The sequence below is a fragment of the Chelonoidis abingdonii genome, chromosome 4 (assembly GCF_003597395.2).
Source record: "Chelonoidis abingdonii isolate Lonesome George chromosome 4, CheloAbing_2.0, whole genome shotgun sequence".
Lineage (NCBI taxonomy): Eukaryota > Metazoa > Chordata > Testudines > Testudinidae > Chelonoidis > Chelonoidis abingdonii.
This window is the reverse complement of record NC_133772.1, coordinates 1,571,576-1,592,474: the sequence shown is the minus strand read 5'-3', so window position 1 is coordinate 1,592,474 and position 20,899 is coordinate 1,571,576. Positions and strand designations below refer to the sequence as shown.

Below are 20,899 nucleotides of genomic sequence, written 5' to 3'. Positions count from 1 at the left end.
GGGGGGGGGGGGTGGAGGGGAAGAAAAGCAGACAGGCTGTGGCATGACAAAGGTTAATTCCATGAGCCCCCAAGGCCCCCCTCCCCACCACCTCCAGATCTGAGCCCTGGACATAGGTCTGGTGCCCCATATCACCCTCATCTTCCCTGTCTGTGATCAGCGGGTGAGAGCCCAAGAGATGGACTGGGGAGCTCTTGTGGTGAACCTAGAGAAGTGGGGGTTACTGGGGTGCATGGGAGCTAGAGAGGGAATTGGGGTGCAGTGTGCAATCTTGAGGGGCTACAAGGAGGTGCAGGGGAGATATGGGTGGAATTGTGGTACACAGGGGGACACTGAGAGGTGTATGGGAGTTATTGTGGGTGCATGAGAATTACTGGGATGTGCAGGGTGTTAGTGGGGAAATTGGGGTGCACAGCAGTTATTGGGGAATATATTGGAGTTAGTGGGGAAAATAGGGGTGTAAATGAGTTATTGGGGTGCATGGGAGTTAGTGGGGGAAATAGGACATACAGCAGTTAGTGGGGGCACATGAGGGAAGTTGGGGTGCATGGGAGTTAGTGGGGGAAATGGGGGTGCTGGGGAAACACCTGTTAAGTAATGCAAGTGGGGGGCCTCAGCTGTGTCTAGAGGCAGTTATGAGATGGGATGTCTATTGGTGAGGGGGTAACAGTCCCCCAACGGAGAACAGGGCTATCCCAGGTTTTTTCCCTTGGGGGAGCTGGCCCTAAATCAAAGATGGGGTGTTTTTTCCCGGGCTAGAGGGAGAGGTTTGGGCTCCCCAAGATTTTAGCTCTAGGGTTGGAAGATACCCCAGGGACAGATTCTGCTGTGCCCCCCGCCCCCATACACATGAGGGATTAATTTTTGTCTGTGCGCCCCCTCCCCCCAGATGGGGCCACCATGGCTGTTGGGTGTCAGGACCCAGATGACCCCACAGTTTCAGCAACGGGAGGGCGGTGGAAGGGGACAGAGACCCAGTGGGGTTGGGGGTCCAAGTGCCATTTGTCTATGCATCGGACTCCGTCTCTCCCACCTCCATGCCCAAAGCATCCTGATGGCATGGACAAATCGTGGGGGAAGGGACCCAGATAGACGTGACCCCAAAACCTGCAGGAGAGTAGGACATGCCTGAGCCATATAAGGGGGATACCTGGAGACGGACAGGTGCAGGAGGGAGCAGGGGTGGGGATGGATGGGTAGCTCAAGGTGAGGGGGATAGACGGATGGCTAGATAGGGAGTGTATGGATCTAGAGAGAGAGGAGTGGGGGGATGGGGCTAGAGCAATAGAGAGAGGGGTGTATGTGAGGATGGATAGATAAGATGGATAGAGGGGGTGGAGGGGGGTAGATAGATAGAAGGGGTGGGGGGGATAGACGGGGTGGATAGGAATAGATAGATGAGCTGTAAGGGGATAGATAGGTAAATAGATAGATAGATGGGGTGGATGGGGATAGGTAGGTAGGTGGGGGGTGGGGACAGATGTCTCGATTGATCCCCTGGTAATTTCTCTCCACACTGTAGCTTTCCACAGGCAGGTCCGCGGGTCCCAAAGCCGCAGCATGTGTGTCTGTTCAATTCCCCGGGGTCCGTCCGTCCGTCTCACTTACCATCTCCTCTCAGTGGGCGGGCGCAGCTGTTGGGAGGTCTCTGCTGGCGGGGGAAGCTGGGCAGACTGGGGAGCCCTGTCAATCCCCCTGGGGTTATATAGCGCTCCCGGGGGTGTGCCGGGGGGTGACGTGCCAAGCGCTAACTATAGCAGCATCTTCAAGTTTGGCTTGGAGGAGCCAAGGGCTTGAAATAGATCCTGGCCGGGCCGCTCCTTTCTTGGAGAAAGGAGACAGGATTAGTGGGATCCCTCGTCTGCTTGATCCCCAGGCTGCCCCACATGACCCCCCCATAGGGTCTCTCCCGACCCCCTATATTGCCCCAACATAGAGCCTGCCTCAGTAGATCCAGCTTCCCTGACCTGCTTCTACCCCATTCACCTCCTCTGCTGCCCCCAGGTGTCACCCCAATATTGGGCCCCACCTGCTCCCCAATATCACCCCCAGTATGGGTCCCCCCCTTTTGCACCATCTGCTGCTCCCTGTGTCACGCCTTTATGAGTCCCCCTCTCTTGTCTCATCTGCTCCTCTTTGTGTCATCCCAATAGAGGTCCCCCTAAAAGATCCAGATCTCATGCTCCTGCCCCTTCTCTCCCCCATATGGGCCTCCCACGTCTGTGCCTCCATATGTGGCACCCCAATATGGGCCCCCCTACAAGGTTCAGATTCCCCCATTCCCCTCTGAGGGACTTCTCTGCTGCCCCCACTCCCCATGTGTGGGCCACCCCTCTATGGGTCCCCTATAAGATTCAGCTATTGCTCCAGCTCATCACACATGCACCCTCCCTCCTCTCTCCATGTGTCTCCCCAATAGTGGTCCCCACAGAAAGGATAAGTTCCCCCACCCTCCATGTGTCACCCCTATATGAGTCCCCCCACAAGATCCAAGGGCCCTGTTCCTGAACTCTGAATCTCTTCTGTTGTTCTTTTGTGTGTCACTCCAATAAGGGTCCCCACTATGGGGTGACCCCATCCCACCCCACTGCTTGGCCTCTATTTTGTATCTCCATGAGAGGGAGAGATAAATGGAGGGCTGTGGGAAGGGGATGGACAGACTTGGCAGATCGCCTCTGGGTGGGAATGGTCTAGTGGGGTGTGTCTGTGCCCTGGGGCAGGGATTGTGTGGGACTGTCCTGTGTGTGCCATATCCCTCTCTGTCCCCCTCCCAGTTCCTGGGCGTCCTGGAGAAAGTTTCCTTCTCAAGACGGGCAGCACCAGCTGTCTCGTCCGAGCCACCAACAACTTGGCAGCCTTCACGCCACTCTGCCCAGCTCTGGGGCAGCCCTCCCCACCCCCATGGCACACCGATCCCTGGTTAGGGGCCAGCCTCATGCCCTGTACCCAACACACGCTGGGATCTACCACCTGCCCCTGTGTGCCAAGAGCTGGTACAGGGGACGGGGGAGATCGAGCTGAATAAACCAGGTGGGATGGGTTGAGGGGAAGTTGATGGGGAGGGGAATCTTGTGCAATAAGCCCCTCCCACAATTCAGAGTGCCACCTCCAATCCCAGAGCAGGCTGAATCTCCCTGCTAAAGGACTCTGCAAACAGGCTCCAAATGATGCAGTGGCCATCCTTAGGGTCCAGAGTGAACATTCATGTAGGTGAAGGGGGTGGGACAACCGTGTGTTAGGGTTATAAATGGGAAGCACAATCAGTCCCACCCCAGACTTCACCCCACTCCCCTGTCAGAGAACCCAGGAGTCCTGGCTCCCAGCCCTCACATGTGAAGGCAGGATGGGAAGCAGCTGGGGTCTTTAGAATCATAGGGTTGGTAGGGAACCTCAGGAGGTATCTAGTCCCACCCCCTGCTCAAAGCAGGACCAACCCCAACTAAATCCCTAAATGGCCCCCTCAAGGATTGAACTCAGCCCTGGGTTTATCAGGCCAATGCTCAAACCACTGAGCTTTAAGGGTCTTTGGTCATGTGAAGGAGAGAAAGGGGAGAAGTGTCCAGTGGGAGGAGGGGGCGTCCCCGCCCCCCAGCGCAGGGTAGCCCCATCCCCAGGGGCTCCTGCAGGCCCTGCTGAGCCAACCCTGCGCCCCAGCCCCAGAAGGTGCTGGGATGTTTCCAGGGGCTACTGCACTCCCCCGCCCCGCCTTCTGCCACCCCCATGGGTGACCCCCCCCCCCCAGGACTCTGCTATTTTCATGTCAAGTGAATCCGATTCCCTTCCCCCCTGGGCAGCACCTGCCAGGAAAGCCTGGGCCTCGCCCCTCCCAAGCTAGGGAGCGAACCCGGCATCGGGCTCTCCAGCCCCCACTACCCCTCCAAGAGCTGGACAGAACCCAGGAGTCCTGGCTCCCCTTCCCCTGGTGTTAGCACCACTTGACCAAACTCCCAGAATCCTTTTCAACTCGCCAACCTCCAGCCCACTTACCCATTTGTGCTGCTGCCTGGCTCCCTCCCGCCTTCTTCCATTGGCGCCACTTCCGCATCCCTTCCTCTCCTATTTGTGTGAGACATCTGCCAACAACCGCCCAACCTGTTCACCAACGGCCCTCCCCATTGTGCGCAGTGCGCCCGCGTTTCTGAGTGCCCGCTCATGGTCGTCCATTTGTGGTTGAGGACTGCCAACTCCCTCCCTAAGTCCGCGCTGATTGGCCTCGAGAGTTGCCGGTCGTTCCCGCTCCAATGTTTTATTGGCCAACAGAGAGGCACTGGGCTGACCGGCGACGATGGAGGTGTCCCGGACACTGATTGGTTAAGACTGCGATTCCTGTTTGCTTTAATATGTTGAGCTAAGATGCTAGTCCTCCTAGGGATTGGTTTGAATGTAGCGTTAGACTCGCCCCTTCCTCTTACAGTTCCCGACCCTCCTTGTCTCTGTGTTGATTGGTTTTAACCTCACCTTCCGATTGGTGCTGGAGCAATACCTTCTGCCTCTGATTGGCCGCATTCTCATTGGTCCCGCCTTCAACGCCCCTCCCTTCGCTCCGCCTCCCTTCGTCTTTGATTGCCCATCTCCCGTTGGGCCGGAACCCCGACCTTCCCTTGCCCGATTGGCCGATCCCGAGCGCTCCCGCTCAATCGGACCCGCCTCCCACAACCCTCCCCCTCCTCCCTTCTAATTGGCTGACCCGGTTGCCCTCCGGCCTGGGATTGGCCATCCTCCCACGTGGCACTGCCGGGCTGCGCGCGCAGCCGGGGGGGGGCGCCCTGGCTTCTGGCTGTTGGATGCTCAGGCCAAGGCAGAGACTCAGCGAGGCTCCTGCCTCCGCCTCCCTCCCCCATCACTCTAGCCTAGGCCTCGGTGGGGGCCAGTAGGCCGCCCCCCAAGGGCTGGGGGGGGGAGGAGCCTGCTGTCGGCCATGGAGATGGGGGCTGGCGACACCCCGTTGCCCCCACCCCGGTACAACGCCCCCGCTCGGCGCTCTACACCGCCAAGATGAGCGCCATGGCGACACCAACCCGCAGGCACGACGCCACGGCGCCGCGATGGCACTCCCGGCCAGGGGCGGCGTCTCCGCGCCGCGGCCTGGCGACATCGTCGGCGACGGGCCTGGGGAGACAACGGGCAGCGGGCGACTCTCCCACGCGACAGGGAGCCTGGCGACATCTCCGCCGCGACGGGCAGTGGGGCGTCGTCGTCTGCCCACGGCGGACAGGGAGCCTGGCGACATCGCTGCCGGCGACGGGCATCGGGACGACGTCTCCCACGGCGACAGGGAGCCTGGCGACATCTCCGCCGGCGACGGGCAGTGGGGCGTCGTCGTCTCCCACGGCGACAGGGAGCCTGGCGACATCGCTGCCGGCGACGGGCAGCGGGACGACATCTCCCACGGCGACAGGGAGCCTGGCGCCATCTCCGCCGGCGACGGGCAGCGGGATGGTGTCACTGGTCACTGTGGCGGCAACCAACACTATGGCGGCATCTCCAAGCAACCTGGTGGCATCTCCGACAGCTACAGGCCACGTGGCGGCGTCTCTAGGCAACGCGACGGCATCGTCGGGCAGCATGGCAGCGGCGACGAGCAGCGGGGTGGTGTGTCCGGGGCCAACAGGCAATAACGCCAATTCAGTGGCGTCTCCTGTGGTAAAGGCACCCGTAGCCACCATGGCGGCTGCCACAGGGATGGTTTCCATGGAAATGATGCAGATGGCAGGGGTCGATGTGGCAACGGGTCCCATGGAAATAGTCACCGTGGTGGTGGCCTCTCCGACGCCGTCTCCCACCATGGAAACTGCAGCCCCGCGCACCCCGGTGAAGCTCCTCCCGGCGCCCTTCCCCTCGCCGTCCGTGGTGGTGGCGGCGCCCAGCCTGGTGGTGCCGGAGAGGAGCTCTCCCACTGCGACAGAGGGGCCTGCAGACCTGGAGTCCACTGCCTCCCAGGACATGGGGTCACAGTCCAGCCTGGGCCCTGGAATCCCACCTCCCAGGCCCCCGCCGGCTCCAGACACCCTGAGTTACCTGGATTCGGTCAGCCTCATGTCAGGCACCTTGGAGTCCCTGAGTGGCCCCGGGTTTTCAGACGACGTCAGCTCCCTGGGCTCGGACTCGGAGATCAATGGCTTGGCCTACCGCAGAACAGACAAATATGGCTTCTTGGGGGGCAACCAGCACTCGGGGATGCTGTGAGTACCCGAGCCACCCCCCCGTCACGTTTGCACTTCCTTCTCTAGGGGGCGCTGGTGCCAGGGCCGGGGACTGGCTGGCTCACGGGGGTGGGAAATGGGCCCCAGGGCCTTTCCCCTCTAGGGGGCACCAGCTCCCATCTGTTCCCATTCCCCGCTGACCCGCATTCACAGGCCCCAGCAGGCAGTGAGTGTGTTGGGTCTCAGCCCAGATCCGTGCAGGGCCCAGCCTGGCAGCCTCAGCAGAGAGGCCGAGAGCTGTGGCCAGGGAGTGCCTGGAGCAGGGATCTTTCTGGCTCTCCCCGCCCGTCCCTCTCCTGTGCCTGCCGCAGCCTCCCTGCCCAGCCCCGTGTTGGAGCCATGCCTGCAACCCGCTTAGGCCCGTTTTCCATCCCTGGGAGGCTCTGCTCCTCCATCCCCCTCCCAGGCCGAAACAAAACTCCTAGGGAACTTGGCACCTTATAGACTGGCAGCAGCATTGGAGCAGGAGCTTTCGGGGGTGAATCCCCACTGCGTCGGGAACTTGAGCTCACTCCCGCACCCGGCCCCGCTCTGCACCCCGGTCCTGCCTCCCTTCGCTCCCCACAAACTAGCCCTGGCCAGAGTTGGGGGCGAGACCTGGCCCGCTCAGCACGTGGGTGGCTTGACTGGAGCAGGTGTCTTTCCACGCTGGCTGGGCTCCTGCCCATCCCCGGGGCTCAGGGCCTGCCCGCGCTGCACTGAGTCCCTGGGGGCTGGGGAGGGATGACTGAGTGGAGGAACCAGGGTGTTGGAAGCTGGGCCCAGAAGGTGATCTGGAGGCCGAGGGGAGGGGAGAAGGCAAGACCAGATTGGCTGGGCCGAGGGCCTGATCCAGGCAGGGATGGGAGCGGAGGGGAGACCGGGATGAGGGGGTGGGGAGCGGCGCCTGGGGAGGGACTGAGCGGGGCTGGGGGAAGGTGAGGATTTTGGGCCCAGGTATGGATGTGGGGGGACACATGGGTGTGTGTATGGGGCTTAGGTGGGGAGGGGCTAATGCTTGGGAGGGGGGAGACTGGGACGATCCATGGGGGGGCAGAGGCTGGGCCCTGGGATGGCTGGGGTGCGGGAGGCAGAGGCTGGGCCCGGGGGGGCAGAGGCTGGGCCCTGGGATGGCTGGGGCGTGGGGAGAGGCTGATCCGTGCAGGAGACAGACTCTCCAGCCACAGCTCTGCAGTGGGGGGCAATGGTGTAGAAGGGGCATCTCCCCACATGCTCGTGCGAACGCCCCCGCTTCCCTTCCTGAGTTTCTCAATGAGGCAGGCCCAAGCCACCACTTCCTGTTTCCCTTCCCTGCTCTTCCTGTTTCTCCGCCCTCCCCCCGCCCATCCACTCCCTGGGCCTGTGGAGTGGGAGCTCAGTCTGCCCCCCCCCCCCTCCCCCCCATAGCCCAGGGCCAGCTCCATGGGCCGTTCTGCCCTGGGCCTGGCTGCTGAGGCTGCTGGGGGGCCTGGTCATCGCCCATGGGGGGTGGGAATGGAGAGGCCGGGGACGCACTGGCTGAGACTCAGCAGACTCATCACATGACAGCGCATCAGCTTGGGACGGCTTCCCTGATCCAGGGGGCTCCGCATCCCGGCCCCCTGCCCTGAGCCAGCCGGTTCCCCAGCCTGGGGCTGGATCTGGGCTCGGGAGGGGACAGCAGCGGAACAGGCAGAGAGACTGCTCGGGAAGTGGGAACTGAGAGCTCGGGGGCTGGTGCTGGGAGGTGGTTGCTGCTGCGGGGCTGGTGCAGAGCCTTCTTGGCTCAACGAAACGCAGAATCGTTTCAGCCCCAAAGTGTTTCCTCCTTCCTCCCCCGGGGGAATGGAAATCGGGCTGGTCTGTTCCACTCGGGACCTTGTTCATTTCACTTCCCGGTCAAACCCACCCATCACATCCCTGGGATGGAGCTTTGGTGGGGCAGGGGAGACCAGGACTGGGCTGGCAGGGGCTGCGGGTCAGGAGTGAGGGGCACGGGCAGAGCAGGGGGCAGGGGAGCCCAGGACTGGGCTGGCAGGGGCTGCGGGTCAGGAGTGAGGGGCACCGGCAGAGCAGGGGGCAGGGGAGCCCAGGACTGGGCTAGAATATGCTGCGGGTCGGCAGGGAGGGGCACCAGCAGAGCTGGGGGGGGGGGCCGGGACTGGGGTAGGGGGGGGGTCCGGTCGGGGGGGGGAGTTGAGGGGCACCGGCAGAGCTGGGGGGGAGGCAGGGCATGGCTAGCAGGGGCTGTGGGTCGGGAAGTGAGGGCACCGCGACGCAGGTGGGGCGGACTGGGCTAGCAGGGTGGTCTGCGGGTCGGGAAAAGGGGAGTGAGGGCACCGGGCCAGAGCTGCGGGGGCAGGGCTGGGCTGCAGGGGCTGTGTTGGGGAGTGAGGGTGCACCGGCAGAGCTGGTGGGGGGCAGGGCTGGCTAGCAGGGGCTGCGGGTCAGGAGTGTAGGGCACCGGGAGGGCTGGGGGGTAGAGGACGCCAGTTCTTGGTTATTAATTACAAACATTCTAGCATGCTTGATAGTGGCCCCGTCCTGTTGCAGGCTGGGAGCTGAGTGTTGCCCCACGGGGGTCATCTGCTTCCTGGTCCGCCCTAGTCCCCTCCCGTTTGCCCTCCGTCTGAGTGTGGGAAGCTCTCCAGTGCCCGCACGCCTCGTCCTCCCCCCAGGGCATCATGCTGTGGGGGAAGCTCGGCCGCTATGACGAGGCCCCCCCTTGCAATGCTGGCTGCGATGGGGGTGATGTGCCGCCGCTCCCTGTCTCTTGATCTCCTGCCCCACCCTGCAGGGACGAGCATCCATCCCGGTGGACGCGTGCGCATATATCTATAAAACATGGCAGCGGCGGAGCATCACATGTGCCTCGATATGTTTTTTCACTGCGGATAAATGGCTTCTCGCGATGCGATTCCAGAAGGTGAGTAGTAAGGGGCACTGTGGGGTGGAGCTCGCCGGCTGCTTCAGCCCACGCCTCGCATCCCAGCAGGGGGGCGCTGTGGGGAGGGGCAGCTGCTGTGGCTGTGGGGCTGGGGAGCTCCTGGCTGCCTCCAGCCCCGGCTGTGGCCCAGCAGGGGGTGCTGTTGGGAGGCGGCAGCGCTGTGCTGTGGGGGAGCTCCTGGCCTGCTCCAGCCGGGCTGTGCCCACAGGAGCGCTTTGGGGGAGCGCCTGGCTGGCCTTGCCCAGCAAGTGGAAAGTGCTGTGGGAGGCAGCTGCTGGTCTAGGCGTTGAGGGGGAGCTCCCAGCTTGCTTCAAGCCCAGCTGTTCCCAGCAGGGGGCGCATAATCTGTTGGAGCCAGGCTGTTGGGGAGCTTCCCGTCTGTGCCCCAGCAGGGGTCACTGTTGGGAGGGCGCAGTGTTGCCGCTAGTGGGTCGATGGGGGCGCTCCTGGCCTGGCCGTCGCCCAGCAGGGCGCTGCTGTGGGGGAGAGCTTCCTGGGCCTAGGCCTCGCCCAGCAGGGGCGCTGTCTGTGGGGGGAGCTCCTGGCCTGGCCTCACCCCAGCATGTGGGCGCTTGTGGGGGGGGAGCTCCTGCCTGGCCTTCACCACAGCAGGGGGCTCTGTGGGGGAGGAGCTCCTGGCCTGGCCTGCCAGCAGGGGGCGCTTGTGGTGGGCTAGGGGAGCTCCTGGCCTGGCCTCGCCAGCTGGAGGCGCTGTTGCGGCGCGACTAATGGCGGCTCTTGTTTTCCGCGTGTGAAGCTGCGCTGTCGGGAAGGGATCCCCTCTCTCTCCGGGCCCAAAGCCTGGCAGCCTGCTCTCGTCGCAAGGAACGCCTGGATCGAAGCCCGGCAAAATTTGAGGTGCGTGGGCTCCCTCCGGTGGTGGTTGGGGCGGGCAGGGAGAGGAGGGGACGGGCAGCCAGGGGCGAAGTCTCACCCCCTGCCCGTGACTCCTAGGGCTGCCGAGCGCCAGCCTGGGGACCCCAAGTGGGCTGGCCGATGTGATGAAAAGGATCTGCACTGGCAGTTCCCCTTCCATGAGATGTTTTGCGCCAGGGAGGCCCCGGGTGCATTGACCGGGGGGGAGCCCCCATTGGGCCAGAACCTAGCCAGCCAGTCCCCTCCCTGGGGCTGGAGCCAGCGCCCCCTAGAGAGGACAGGCCCCGTGTCCCATCGCTCATCCCTGGTTCCCCTGGGGCTGGAGCTGGCGCCCCCTAGAGGGCAAGGCCTCTCTGTGTGTCTGATCCCCATCCCTTTCCTGCCCACAGGCAGCAGGACTTATACCGCATCCTAAAAGCTTACACCATTTACCGGCCCGACGAGGGGTACTGCCAGGCCCAGGCCCCCGTGGCTGCTGTCCTGCTGATGCACATGCCCGCTGAGGTAAGAGCAGCCTGCTAGCGCCCCCTGTGGCTGAGTGAGAGCCCCCACTCCTTTTGGGAAAGCCCCAGCGTCGCGCCTCCCCTGATTCCCTCTTGCTTCTTACATGTCTGGCTGGTTTTACCTCTGGGCACTTCTTGGATTGGGGCTGGGAGCCAGGACTTCTGGGTTCTCTCCCTGGCTCTGGGAGGGGAGTAGGGTCTAGTGGTTAGAGCGGGGGGGCTGGGAGCCAGGATTCCAGGGTTCTGTCCCCTTCTCTGGGCAATACCCCTCCCATCTCACATAGCGTCTGTGCATTTTGTCTGTCTGTCCATGTCTCTTTTGCATGATTGTGTTTTGTGTCTGTTTTCCGGCTCCCGTTTCTTCCTCTCTCGCTCTCCAGCCCGAAGCGTTGTCTGTCACTCTGTCCATCCCAGTCTGGTCAGTCTGTCCGTCGCGTGCATCTTTGTTCCCCTGTTACACATGTCGGGGGTTTTCCCCCTTCTCCCTCCATTCCTGCGTTGTGTGCCTCTGGCTGGGACTCTCAGGGCGTGTCTGCACTGCAAAAACCTCAGTGTGTGTGTTAACCCCCAGGAGCTAACCGGGGTTAAAATACCAGCGACGCTGCAGCTGCTGTCTCCAGCCGAGTTCGCTAATGTGGGTTAGGATCACACACGTGTGTGTGTAGACATGTCCTCGGTGCGTGTCTGGGTCTCCTCTCTGGGGGGTGTCTGAGACCTGGTTTACACCTCAAACTTCGAGTGACCTAGCTGGGTCACCCCGGGCTGGGAAAATCTCGCTCTGAGCACCGCAGTGAGGTCGACGTAAGCCCCAGGGTAGATGAGGCCTGGTCGACAGAAGGAGCTGGATTAACCACATAGAGGGGAGAAACCTCGTCTGTCCACGTAGTGCAGCTACGCCCTGGGGCTGGATCCTCGCTCTGGTGTTGGTTGTGTCTCTTGGTTTCTGTCTGTCGGTCTGATGTCTCCCCCTTCTCTCCGTCCCCACAGCAAGCCTTCTGGTGCCTGGTGCAGATCTGTGAGAAGTACCTGCCAGGCTACTACAGCGCAGGGCTGGTGAGTAGCACCCCCGCTGGTGGGGCAGGGCAGGGCAGGGCAGTCTCAGGGCTGGGGTCTGTCTTCCCCTCTCTGGGAGGGGGATTCTGCCGAGTGATCGTTGGTGGAAGGGGGGGGTGTTGGTGTTGTGGGATGGGGACAGGTAGGAGTATACGGGGAAGGATGGGGGTTGATGGCAGGAAATAGGGAGCCTTGTGGGGGTGAGCAGTGAAGGGGGAGTGTTGGGGGATGGAGGGACAAGAGAGGGTGTTTGGGGCTGGGGCAGCAGGTGGGGCTGGCGGGGGATGGCAGAGCCAGAGCAGGGGCTGATGTGTTCCCCTCCCCCCGACAGGAAGCCATCCAGCTGGATGGAGAGATCTTCTTTGCCCTGCTGCGCCGGGCATCCCCCATGGCTTATCGGCACTTGAAGAAATACAAGATTGACCCCATCCTCTACATGACGGAGTGGTTCATGTGCATCTTCTCCCGCACCCTGCCCTGGGCTTCTGTACTGCGCGTCTGGGATATGTTCTTCTGCGAGGGTGAGATGTCCCCCTGTGCTGTACGGCCATCCAGCCTCTGTATGAGTGTCACTGCCCAGCGCAATCCATCAGCCCAATTCAGTCCAACCCAGCCAATCAAACCAACCCAACCCAACCCAACCCTCCAACTCAGTCCATCGTCCCATCCCAACCCACCCTCGCTCCATCCATCCGTCTGACCAACCCAACCCAACCCACTCCCCGTCCATCCGGCTGTCCCATCTGTGCATCTGACCAACCCAAGCCAACCGTCCCTCCACCTGACCAGTCGTACCATCCATCCATGTGACCAACCCATCCTGCATCCATCCAGCCATCCCACCTATCTGATCAGGCCAACTGATCTGCCATCCCAGCCAACCATCCATGTTCTTGACCAGTCCAACCGTACCAACCATCCGTCTGTCGTCCCATCCTAACTAGCTAGCCATCCATCCGACCAACCCAACCATCCATCCATCCTTCTGACCAGCCAACCCATTTCCTATCCATCCAACTGTCCCATCCAATCCTCTGTCCATCCATATGACCATCCAACCCATCCCTCATCCATACATCTGACCAATCCAACCCATTCCCCATCCAACCCAACCAGCCAATCACCATCAATCCATCTAACCCAGCCATCCCACCCAACCAACCATCCAACCAACCATTCAACCCAGTCTAAATCAACCAGCCATCCCTCAACCAGTCCATACAAGCCAATCCAACCCAACTCAGTCTCTCCAAACCAACCATCCATCTGATCGACCCAACCCATGTCAACCATGCGTCCAACCCAGCTCACTGCATCAACCCAAGCTGGTAACTCATCTTCCATCAACTCAACCATCCCATCCAGCTCAAGCCAATCCAACCCAAACCAGTCTTCCTATCCAGTGCAACCCAATCCATCAACCCAGATGTCCCATCCAACTAGAGTGACCAGATGTCCTGATTTTATAGGGACAGTCCCCATATTTGGGGCTTTGTCTTACATAGGCACCTATTATCCCCCACCCCCGTAACACTTGCTATCTGGTCACTCTACATCCAACTCAACCACCCATCCAACTGACCCCACCTCCTCTCTCCTCCCTGTGTGTGCATGGCTGACACCTAGCACCAGGTCCCTGAATCCCCATGACTCACATGAGTCTCTCTACCCTTTCCCCACCCCAGGGGTGAAGATTGTTTTCCGGGTGGGCCTGGTCCTTCTCCGGAACACTCTGGGCTCGGTGGACAAGCTGCGCAGCTGCCAGGGCATGTACGAAACCATGGAGAAGCTGCGCAACCTGCCAGCTCAGAGCATGCAAGAGGACTTCCTCATCCTGGAGGTGAGCCCCGCCCGGCGGCATTGAGTAAGGGCCTGGCTGGTTCAGGATGCGGAAGGGAGACCACCATGTCTCACCAGGGGGCGCTGTCCCGGAGCAGTCAGAGCTGGCCCCAATGCGGCACTAGGGCGTGCTGTGCTGCAGGGAGTGGGGCAGGGACTCAGCAGGAGGCACTCTCTCCTGGTAGTCAAGGCTGGCCCTGACCCCCAAGGGCGCTGTGCTTCAGAGAGTGAGTACGGGCTCTCCCCTGGCAGTTGGTGCTGGCGCCAATGTGGCACTAGGGCAGGGGTGGGCTCCTAGATGGAGGCGCGGCCAGGTGGCTCTGCACGCTGCCCCATCTGCAGGCACTGCCCCTGCAGCTCCCATTGGAGTGCCAGAGGGGGCCATTGGAGCGCATAGGAGCTGGAGCAGGGTCATGCCATGGCTTTCAGGAGCTGCATGGTGTGGTCCCTGACCCAGCGCCCTGGCTTGAGTGCCAGAGCTGGGCAAGCCCCAGACCCCGCTTCCCAGCGGGAGCTTGCAGAGCCAGCTTAAAACGGCTGTTGGGCTGGATCTGGCCCGTGGGCCGTAGTTTGCCCACCCCTGCACTAGGGGGTGCTGTGCTGCAAGGGATGGGGCGGATTACCCAGTAGGGGGCGCTCTGGGTCGGTGCAGACCCCAAGCTAGTTCTCCAGAGGGCACTGTGCCGCCAGGTGTCTGACCTGCGCCTCCTGCCCACAGGTGATGAACCTGCCTGTGACGGAAGCGCTGATTGAGCGTGAGAACGCCACGCAGCTCAAAAAGTGGCGCGAGACTCGCGGGGAGCTGCAGTATAAACCCTCTCGCCGCCTCCACGGCTCCCGCGCCATCCATGAAGAGTGTCACCGCATGAACCCCCCGCTGACCTCCAGCGCCAGCCTGCTCAGCCTCACCGCCTTCAAACAGCGGGCGGCCCGTGGCAGCAGCGGGGTGAGCGCGGGGGGCAACTTCTCCCCTGCCCACCCCATGGGCAGCCTGGCCGTCTCCTCTGCCCCCACTCCAGCTGTTGCCCCAGGCCAGGTGGTGTCGGAAGGGCTCCACCCTGCTCTGCCCTCCCCCACGGGGAACAACACACCGCTGGGGGGGCCCAAGAAGGGGGGAGCAAAGAAGAAGGAGAAGGAGCGGGAGAAGCAGGAGAAGGAGCGGGAGCGGCTGCAGAAGGAGCGGGAGAAGCAGGAGAAGGAGCGGGAGCGGCTGCAGAAGGAGCGGGAGAAGCAGGAGAAGAAGGAGAAGGAGAAGCTGGAGCGGAAGCAGCAGAAGGAGCGTGCCAAGGAGGAGGCCAAGCAGAAGAAAGAGAGGAAGGTCTCCATGCGCCGGAAGGAGGCCAAAGCCCCGCCCCGTGCTGAGGACGGGGGGCAGGACGGGGATCCCCCAGCAGGCTCTGTGCTGCAGGACACTTACTTCTGAGCTGAGTGGGGGTGGGACAGCGGGGGGTGGGGGGCTGCTGCCTCCAACCCACCACAGATTCAGCCAAGGACCAAGGGGTGAGGAGACTCAGATGGGGTGGGGTCGCCGCCTGGGAGGAAGGTGGAATCTAAAAGACAAGAGAGTGTTGAGCTCTGAGCTAGCCTCCAGGGGGTGCCCCACGATCTTCCTCCTGCCAGGAGGGGACCTGCTTAACGACTTTGAAAGCCAAACGACTACTGTGCTCCCCCCACCCTTTCTGTGTCCTCCCCTCCCGTCGGTGGCCCGAACAGGCCCACCCCTCCCCCCAGGCGCCTTTCCAGGGGTGTGGGGCGTGGTCCCCTCAAGTCTTAACCAGAATATCATTGTATTAATAACTGTCCAGCCTGTTTACTGTATAGAGGAGAATCCCCTTCACACTGTTGAACCACTCCAGCCCTGCACTCCCCCGCCCCCTCCTCCAGACAGGTTGGGTTGAAGAGCCACCCTCTTGCCCCCCTGCTAGCAGGAGCGCTCCTCTTTGTGCTGGTCACCCCCAAACGCAGTCCTTCTTGATGGACACAGGTGTCGATAAAGTTCTTCTGCTTTGACTTTCGGTGGCAAGACGGATGAACTTTATTGACAGCCCAGTGTGTGCGGACAGGGCATACGTTCCACCCTGTCCCAACACCACATTCTTTTATTTATCTGTAGCCCGGTGTTCCCCCACAGGGCATCAGTAAAGCTCATCCGCCTCTCAAGAAAGTGTCAGTAAAGTCACGTGCCAGGTGAGGAACTTTTATCGATAGTCCAGTGCTTGCAGACAAGAGAACAGGAAAGTTCTTCCATCTCCCAGCACAGGATTTTTGTGGCAAGGAGTAAACTTTATTGCTAGCCCAGTGTTGGACAGACTGGACTGTTCTCATGTGCCAGTGCTGGGCTTTCAATAAAGTTCATTCCTTGGCCCCACCTGGGGCTTCGTTACTTGTGTGGTACCCTGGCGGCCCACTGTTATGGTCTCCTTTGGGGCCTTCTGGGAAAGACGGTGAACTTTATTGCTGGCCCACTTTGCTGACAAGGTGTCAATAAAGTTTCTTCCCTGTAAGAGTGGGGGATGAACTTTGACACCCCAATGTTCGCAGCCAGAGCATGGATTCCATGTCAGGGCAGGGATGAGCTTCACTGACACTCCAGTGTTTGCAGACAGAATATCCTATTCCATGTGAGAGCTGGGATGAGCTTTATCGATGTCCCAGTGTTTGCAGACATGGGTATCAATAAAGTTTATTTCACGTAAGAGCCATGATAAATTTTATCGAGTCCCCAGTGGCTGATGCTATGGGACTTTTTCAGGAGCAACTGTATCCAACTAGCACCACATAGCCCCCCCTAATTTGCCCTGGGGGGATATTAAATTGGCTCCTAGACAATATCCTCCTGCCCCCCAGGATACTCTCTTGGTTATCTCTTTTGTCTGGTCAATTCCCTGCCTCCCCTTCCCTGGCTTATTTGTGATTTACCCCAACCATCAACACACTCCAGTCTCCCCAGACCCCCCCCCCCCCCTTAAAAAGCATGAACAAACACGCTTACAGTACCTGGAATTTTCTCTCTCTCTCTGACTGTGGTACGCTGTGCGACCACTAGAGGACACCCACTGGCCCCATGGAGGGAGAGCAGGGGTCTCAGATGGGAGGCTAACACTTTCACGCTGGCTGGAAGAGGGGTGGGGCTGACCCAATGGGAATTCCCCCAACCCCCACTGTCTTGTGTAAATCTAGCAAACAGCACCAGAACTCCTGGGTTCTATCCCTGGGTTAGAGTGTGGGGGTGGGCTGAGAATCAGGACTCCTGGGTTCTATCCCCAGCTCTGTCACTCCCTGCCCATGTGACTTCAACAAAGTCACTTCCCCCTTTGCCTCAGTTTCCCCTCTTTGCAAGACATGGCTTTAACTTAACCTTGTAGAGTTGCTCCTTGGAGCAAGAGACCACGTTACTGCTCTTTGCCTCCAGCCAAACCTCATTCCCACAATTCACCTGTCTCACAAACCATGTCGCTAACTGCCCCCCACAGCCAATGTTACTCCCATCTGCCACCCAACAAGCACCCCCTTTTCTCCCTCCCACCCTGTGTATATACGTGTCTCTCTATACACATATATTATATATATGTCTCGGTATTGTAATTATGTATACAGACATTTTGGGTTTGGCCATGAGGTCTTATTTAATGGGACAGACACTGGAATACAGAGATACAGCACCCCCCCATCCCCCCCGGCTCTAATCTCTAGACTCTCTTTTTATGCCACCTCCATCCTGGGCAGGAAGGGCAGAAAACCGGATGTTTACATTTTACATCTCTCCTCTTTTTCCTTCCTTCTCCATTCCCCCCACCTCGCCCATTTCTGTTGTTCGTGCCTCATTCTCTGAGATTTTATTTTGTCGCTTTGTTTAAAAAGGTTAACAAAAAAAAATTGCAAACTTGGAAGACGCAGTGCTATTTGGGTGTCATGGTTGGGGGGCGTGGCTCTTTGAGGATTGTTTGGGTTGTAGCTCTCAGAATTGTGGGCTCTTGAGGGGGTGTCACTGGATTGGGGGGTATAGTGCTCTGAGAGTCTTTGGGTTGTGGGTGATGGATCTTTGAGAATCATTGGCTCTTGGGTCATTTCAGAATCATTGGCTGATTGGGGTTCATGGCTCTTTGAAGGTCATTGGCTTGGGGGTCACAGTTCTTTGAGGGTCAGTGGATTCTAGGTCTTTGATGGTCATTGGGCTCTTTCAGGGTCATTGGGTTGGGGGTCGGGCTCTTTGAAGGCTGGGTTGGTGGGTCATGATGGTTCTTTGAAGGTCATTGTGTTCTTGGTCTCTGAGGGTCACTGGTTCTTTGAGGGTCAATTCAGAATCATTGGCTCCTTGGGGGTCATGGGTGTTTTGAGTCATTGGGTTGTCAGTCTGGCTCTCTGAGGGTCACTGGATTGTAGGTCTTTGAGAATCATTCACTTGTTGGGGGTTGTGGTTCTTTGAAGGCCTTTGGGTTTTAGATCTCTGAGAATCATTGGCTGATTGGGGATCATGGCTCTTTAAGGGTCGTTGGGTTGGGGGTCTTTGAGGTTCATAGTTCTCTGAGAGTCCTTGGACTGTGGGTCTTGGTTCCTTGAAAGTCTTTTGAGGGTGTCACGGGGGAACAGGCTGGTGCTAGTTGAATAGCTGTGAATTGGGGCCCTCTCCAGGGCGCACACACACTAGGGTACGCTTCCTTGGGCCGACCTCGAATCCTTCAGCACCCGTTCCACGCAGTGAGTCCACCTCAGTAGGACACCTGGGGAAGCCTTGTGCACCCCCCAAAGGGGCTATGCACTTCTGCAGTCAGCAGTGACTCCCAGACCGGGGGGTACCCCAGAAGGGTTTGTTAGGCCTCTGGACCAGCGGAGAAACGTTCATTGTTAGCACAGAGAGCAGGACGTCTCAGCAAAGTCCATCTTGGTCAGACCCAGAGCCCAGGGCCGCCAGCTGCATATCTCCAACTGGGCAGAACTGGCTGGCTTCCTGCCCAGGTCAGGCTCATCAGTTGCCAGGAAACAAGTTGTCTGTTGGCTGGGCCCAGGCAGCGAGGGGCCCTCACACCTGGTTCTCCAGGGGTCTCTGCGGATGCCCTTGTCCCACCATCTGGTTAATTGTGCAGCACGTGAGGGAAACAGACCCATTAAGAAAACCCCCCACTTCATCAGAGGGTCATTGGGTCCTGATGCTGGGGTCGTTCTGGGTCACGGCATGAGGGTTGCTGAGTTGTCAAGTCTCAGATGCTTAAGGGTCACTGTAAGAGGTTAGCGAGCGTCCCCAGCTGTGGGAGGAAGTGGGGCTGGGAACCAGGACTCCTGGGTTCTGTGGGTGGGGAGCAAGGTCTGGCAGGTTACAGATCTTGACCGGGTGGATGAGCAGTGGCCGCAAGGGGCCAGGCTGTGAATTGTGGGAGGACAATGCCCCGAAGCTCTGTGCTTGTGTAGGTTTGGAGAGGACAGTGGGGGACTGGGTCCTCTCCCCAAGGGTGGGGGCTTGGAACAGAAATGGTTCCAGCACCGTTGGAGGAGGTCAGAGCTAGTCTGGAGGGACAGGTGGGGACGATCCTGCCCCAGGCGGGTACGGGCTACGTGGGCCTTGACGGAGCCTCACCTTCTCTGCTGGTCTCCATGGCGTGAGATCTTCCTTCAGTGCGGGTGGGGATTGGCTGAAACGAACGGGGACGTTCTCAGACCTAAGAGCTGACCCCAGTGCTAGGGGGCGCTCCCCTGGCAGTCAGTGCTCCTGCTCCCCACAGCACCCCCCCCCCCGGGAGAGGGCAGGGCTGGAGTAGCCAGGAGCTCCCCCCACAGCCAGCACCCCGCCCCCTCCCCACAGCACCCCCTGCTGCTGTCCGGGATGTGACCAAATGGTGAATTCACGTGGCTGGTACCAGGGCCCAGATAGAAGAATTTTATTATTGTAAAGGCATCTTCACAGTGTTAATATTTGACAAATATTTTGTCCCCATTTCCCAGTCACCCCAGACCACCAAGGCTGGTGCCCCTTAATCCTGACCTGCAGCCCCTTGCTCGCCTGTCCCTGGGTTCCCCATAGTTTCTCCTGTATTCGATGGCAATGAATGGGGATTCCCTACCCATCCTGCCCCCCAGCTTGCCTCCTTTCCCCACTCCTACTCGAAATCAATCAGGTCCCCCTGCGCTGTCTGGTCCCCTCCTGCTCTCCCCTCCCTCCACCTCACCCTCAGCTTCATAATCTCCTCCCCAAACTGGCGGTGAAGCCCTTCAAAGTCTGGCAATCCCAGTGCTGCCACCAATGGGCTGCGCACCACAGCCCTCTCTTCCAGTGGTGTCGCCCTGAGGGCCCCGCCAGCCCGGTACTGGCCCTCCAGATCTCTCAGCAGGGCCCGCAGGTAGTTGAAGCTGGCCGTGCTCAGAGCCCGCACCCAGCCCTCCATGGAGGCCTGGTCTTCAGCAGCCATCTTGTAAGCCCGGTGGCCCAGCGACCCGTGGGAATAGGAGATCTCAAAGGTGAAAGGCTCCGTGGCGGATTCCTGTAGCTCCACCGTGCAGCCCTCCAGCAGGATCAGCCCCAGCGGCTCGCGCTCCCCCTGCCGCTCCCAGTAAAAGAGCAGGTTCCCCCGTAACTCGCACCAGCGCCGCTGGTAGCTGCTGCTGCGTTCGCTCTTCTTGTACAGCCGCCCCCGCCGGTCGGGGGGCGCCCCCATGCGGGAGTAGCCCAGGACGCTGGTTTCATGCAACTTCATGTGGACGGGGACCTGGGAAGGGGGAGATAGGGAATGGGGCGCGGGGCCTTTCCCCATTAGGGGGCAGCAGCCCCGGTCCAGCCCCAGGGCAGGGACTGGCTGGCTCAGGAGAGCAGGGAATAGCGCACGGGGCCTCTCCCCTCCGGAGGGTGCCAGCCGCAACCCAGCCCTGGGGGGGGGGGGGGGCCTTTACCTGCCTTCTCCTGCTCTCCTCTGTCTGTGATCAGCCGGATCCCGGATCCGCCTTCGTCCCGGAAAGCTGCTGCCCCAAGTTGGGGTGTGGGGGTCCCCAGCTTTCCCTTCCCCTTCTCTCTCTGGGGCAGAGCAGGGGTCACTTCCACGGTTCAGCTGTTTGATCTCAATTATCCCCCAACCCAGCTACGAGCCCCCGCCCCTGTCTCTGCTGGGGGAGGGGGCGCACCAGTGGCTCTTCTGGGGTACAGCCCCGCTGGGCGCCCTTCTTACCCCCGCCCGGGGCACCTTGCTCGGCAGGGGAACAGAGCAGCCGGAACAAGGAACTGACTTTAGGGCAGTTGCCCAGTGGGGCGTTCCCCTGGGCCCTAAAGAGATCCAGGTCCCGGCGGAATCTGGGGGCGTCCCCCCAACGAAGACCCGCCCTGGTTAAACACAAGGGGTCCCGCCACATCCTCAGCCCAAGGCTGGGGGCCCCTTCCCGGCGGGGGCAGGTCGGACTGGCCGGGGCAGTACGAGCGGGTCCCACAGTCCGAGCTGCGGGATCTGGGGGCCCCGCCGGTTCCCTCCCTGGCTGGCGAGGGGCCCGGCGCTGCTCGCCGCCCGGTCCGCGCGCTCCGAGGCTCCCCCCTGCTGGGCAGA

At 60.6% G+C, this 20,899-nt stretch overlaps 3 protein-coding genes across 3 annotated transcripts; 2 read left to right on the top strand and 1 right to left on the bottom strand.

Annotated features, from left to right (window-relative positions):
• The first annotated feature begins 4,736 nt into the window (after positions 1-4,736).
• LOC142046708 (uncharacterized) lies at positions 4,737-9,966 on the top strand. Its single transcript, XM_075064745.1, has 4 exons — positions 4,737-5,371; positions 5,433-6,182; positions 8,959-9,091; positions 9,866-9,966. Exons 1-3 carry the CDS (start codon positions 5,046-5,048, stop codon positions 9,089-9,091), a joined length of 1,209 nt encoding a protein of 402 aa, XP_074920846.1. The 5' UTR covers positions 4,737-5,045; the 3' UTR covers positions 9,866-9,966.
• Positions 9,967-10,062: 96 nt separating this feature from the next.
• On the top strand, positions 10,063-17,269 carry LOC116840190 (TBC1 domain family member 10B). Its single transcript, XM_075064746.1, has 6 exons — positions 10,063-10,172; positions 10,374-10,488; positions 11,475-11,540; positions 11,872-12,061; positions 13,226-13,380; positions 14,098-17,269. Exons 2-6 carry the CDS (start codon positions 10,471-10,473, stop codon positions 14,800-14,802), a joined length of 1,134 nt encoding a protein of 377 aa, XP_074920847.1. The 5' UTR covers positions 10,063-10,172; positions 10,374-10,470; the 3' UTR covers positions 14,803-17,269.
• Positions 17,270-19,239: 1,970 nt separating this feature from the next.
• On the bottom strand, positions 19,240-20,591 carry LOC116840187 (sesquipedalian-1-like). The gene is made up of 2 exons (XM_032806631.2): positions 20,259-20,591; positions 19,240-20,077 (listed from the first exon to the last, which is right to left on the bottom strand). The coding sequence occupies exon 2, from the start codon at positions 20,063-20,065 to the stop codon at positions 19,472-19,474; it is 594 nt and encodes a 197-aa protein (XP_032662522.1). The 5' UTR covers positions 20,066-20,077; positions 20,259-20,591; the 3' UTR covers positions 19,240-19,471.
• Positions 20,592-20,899: the final 308 nt, after the last annotated feature.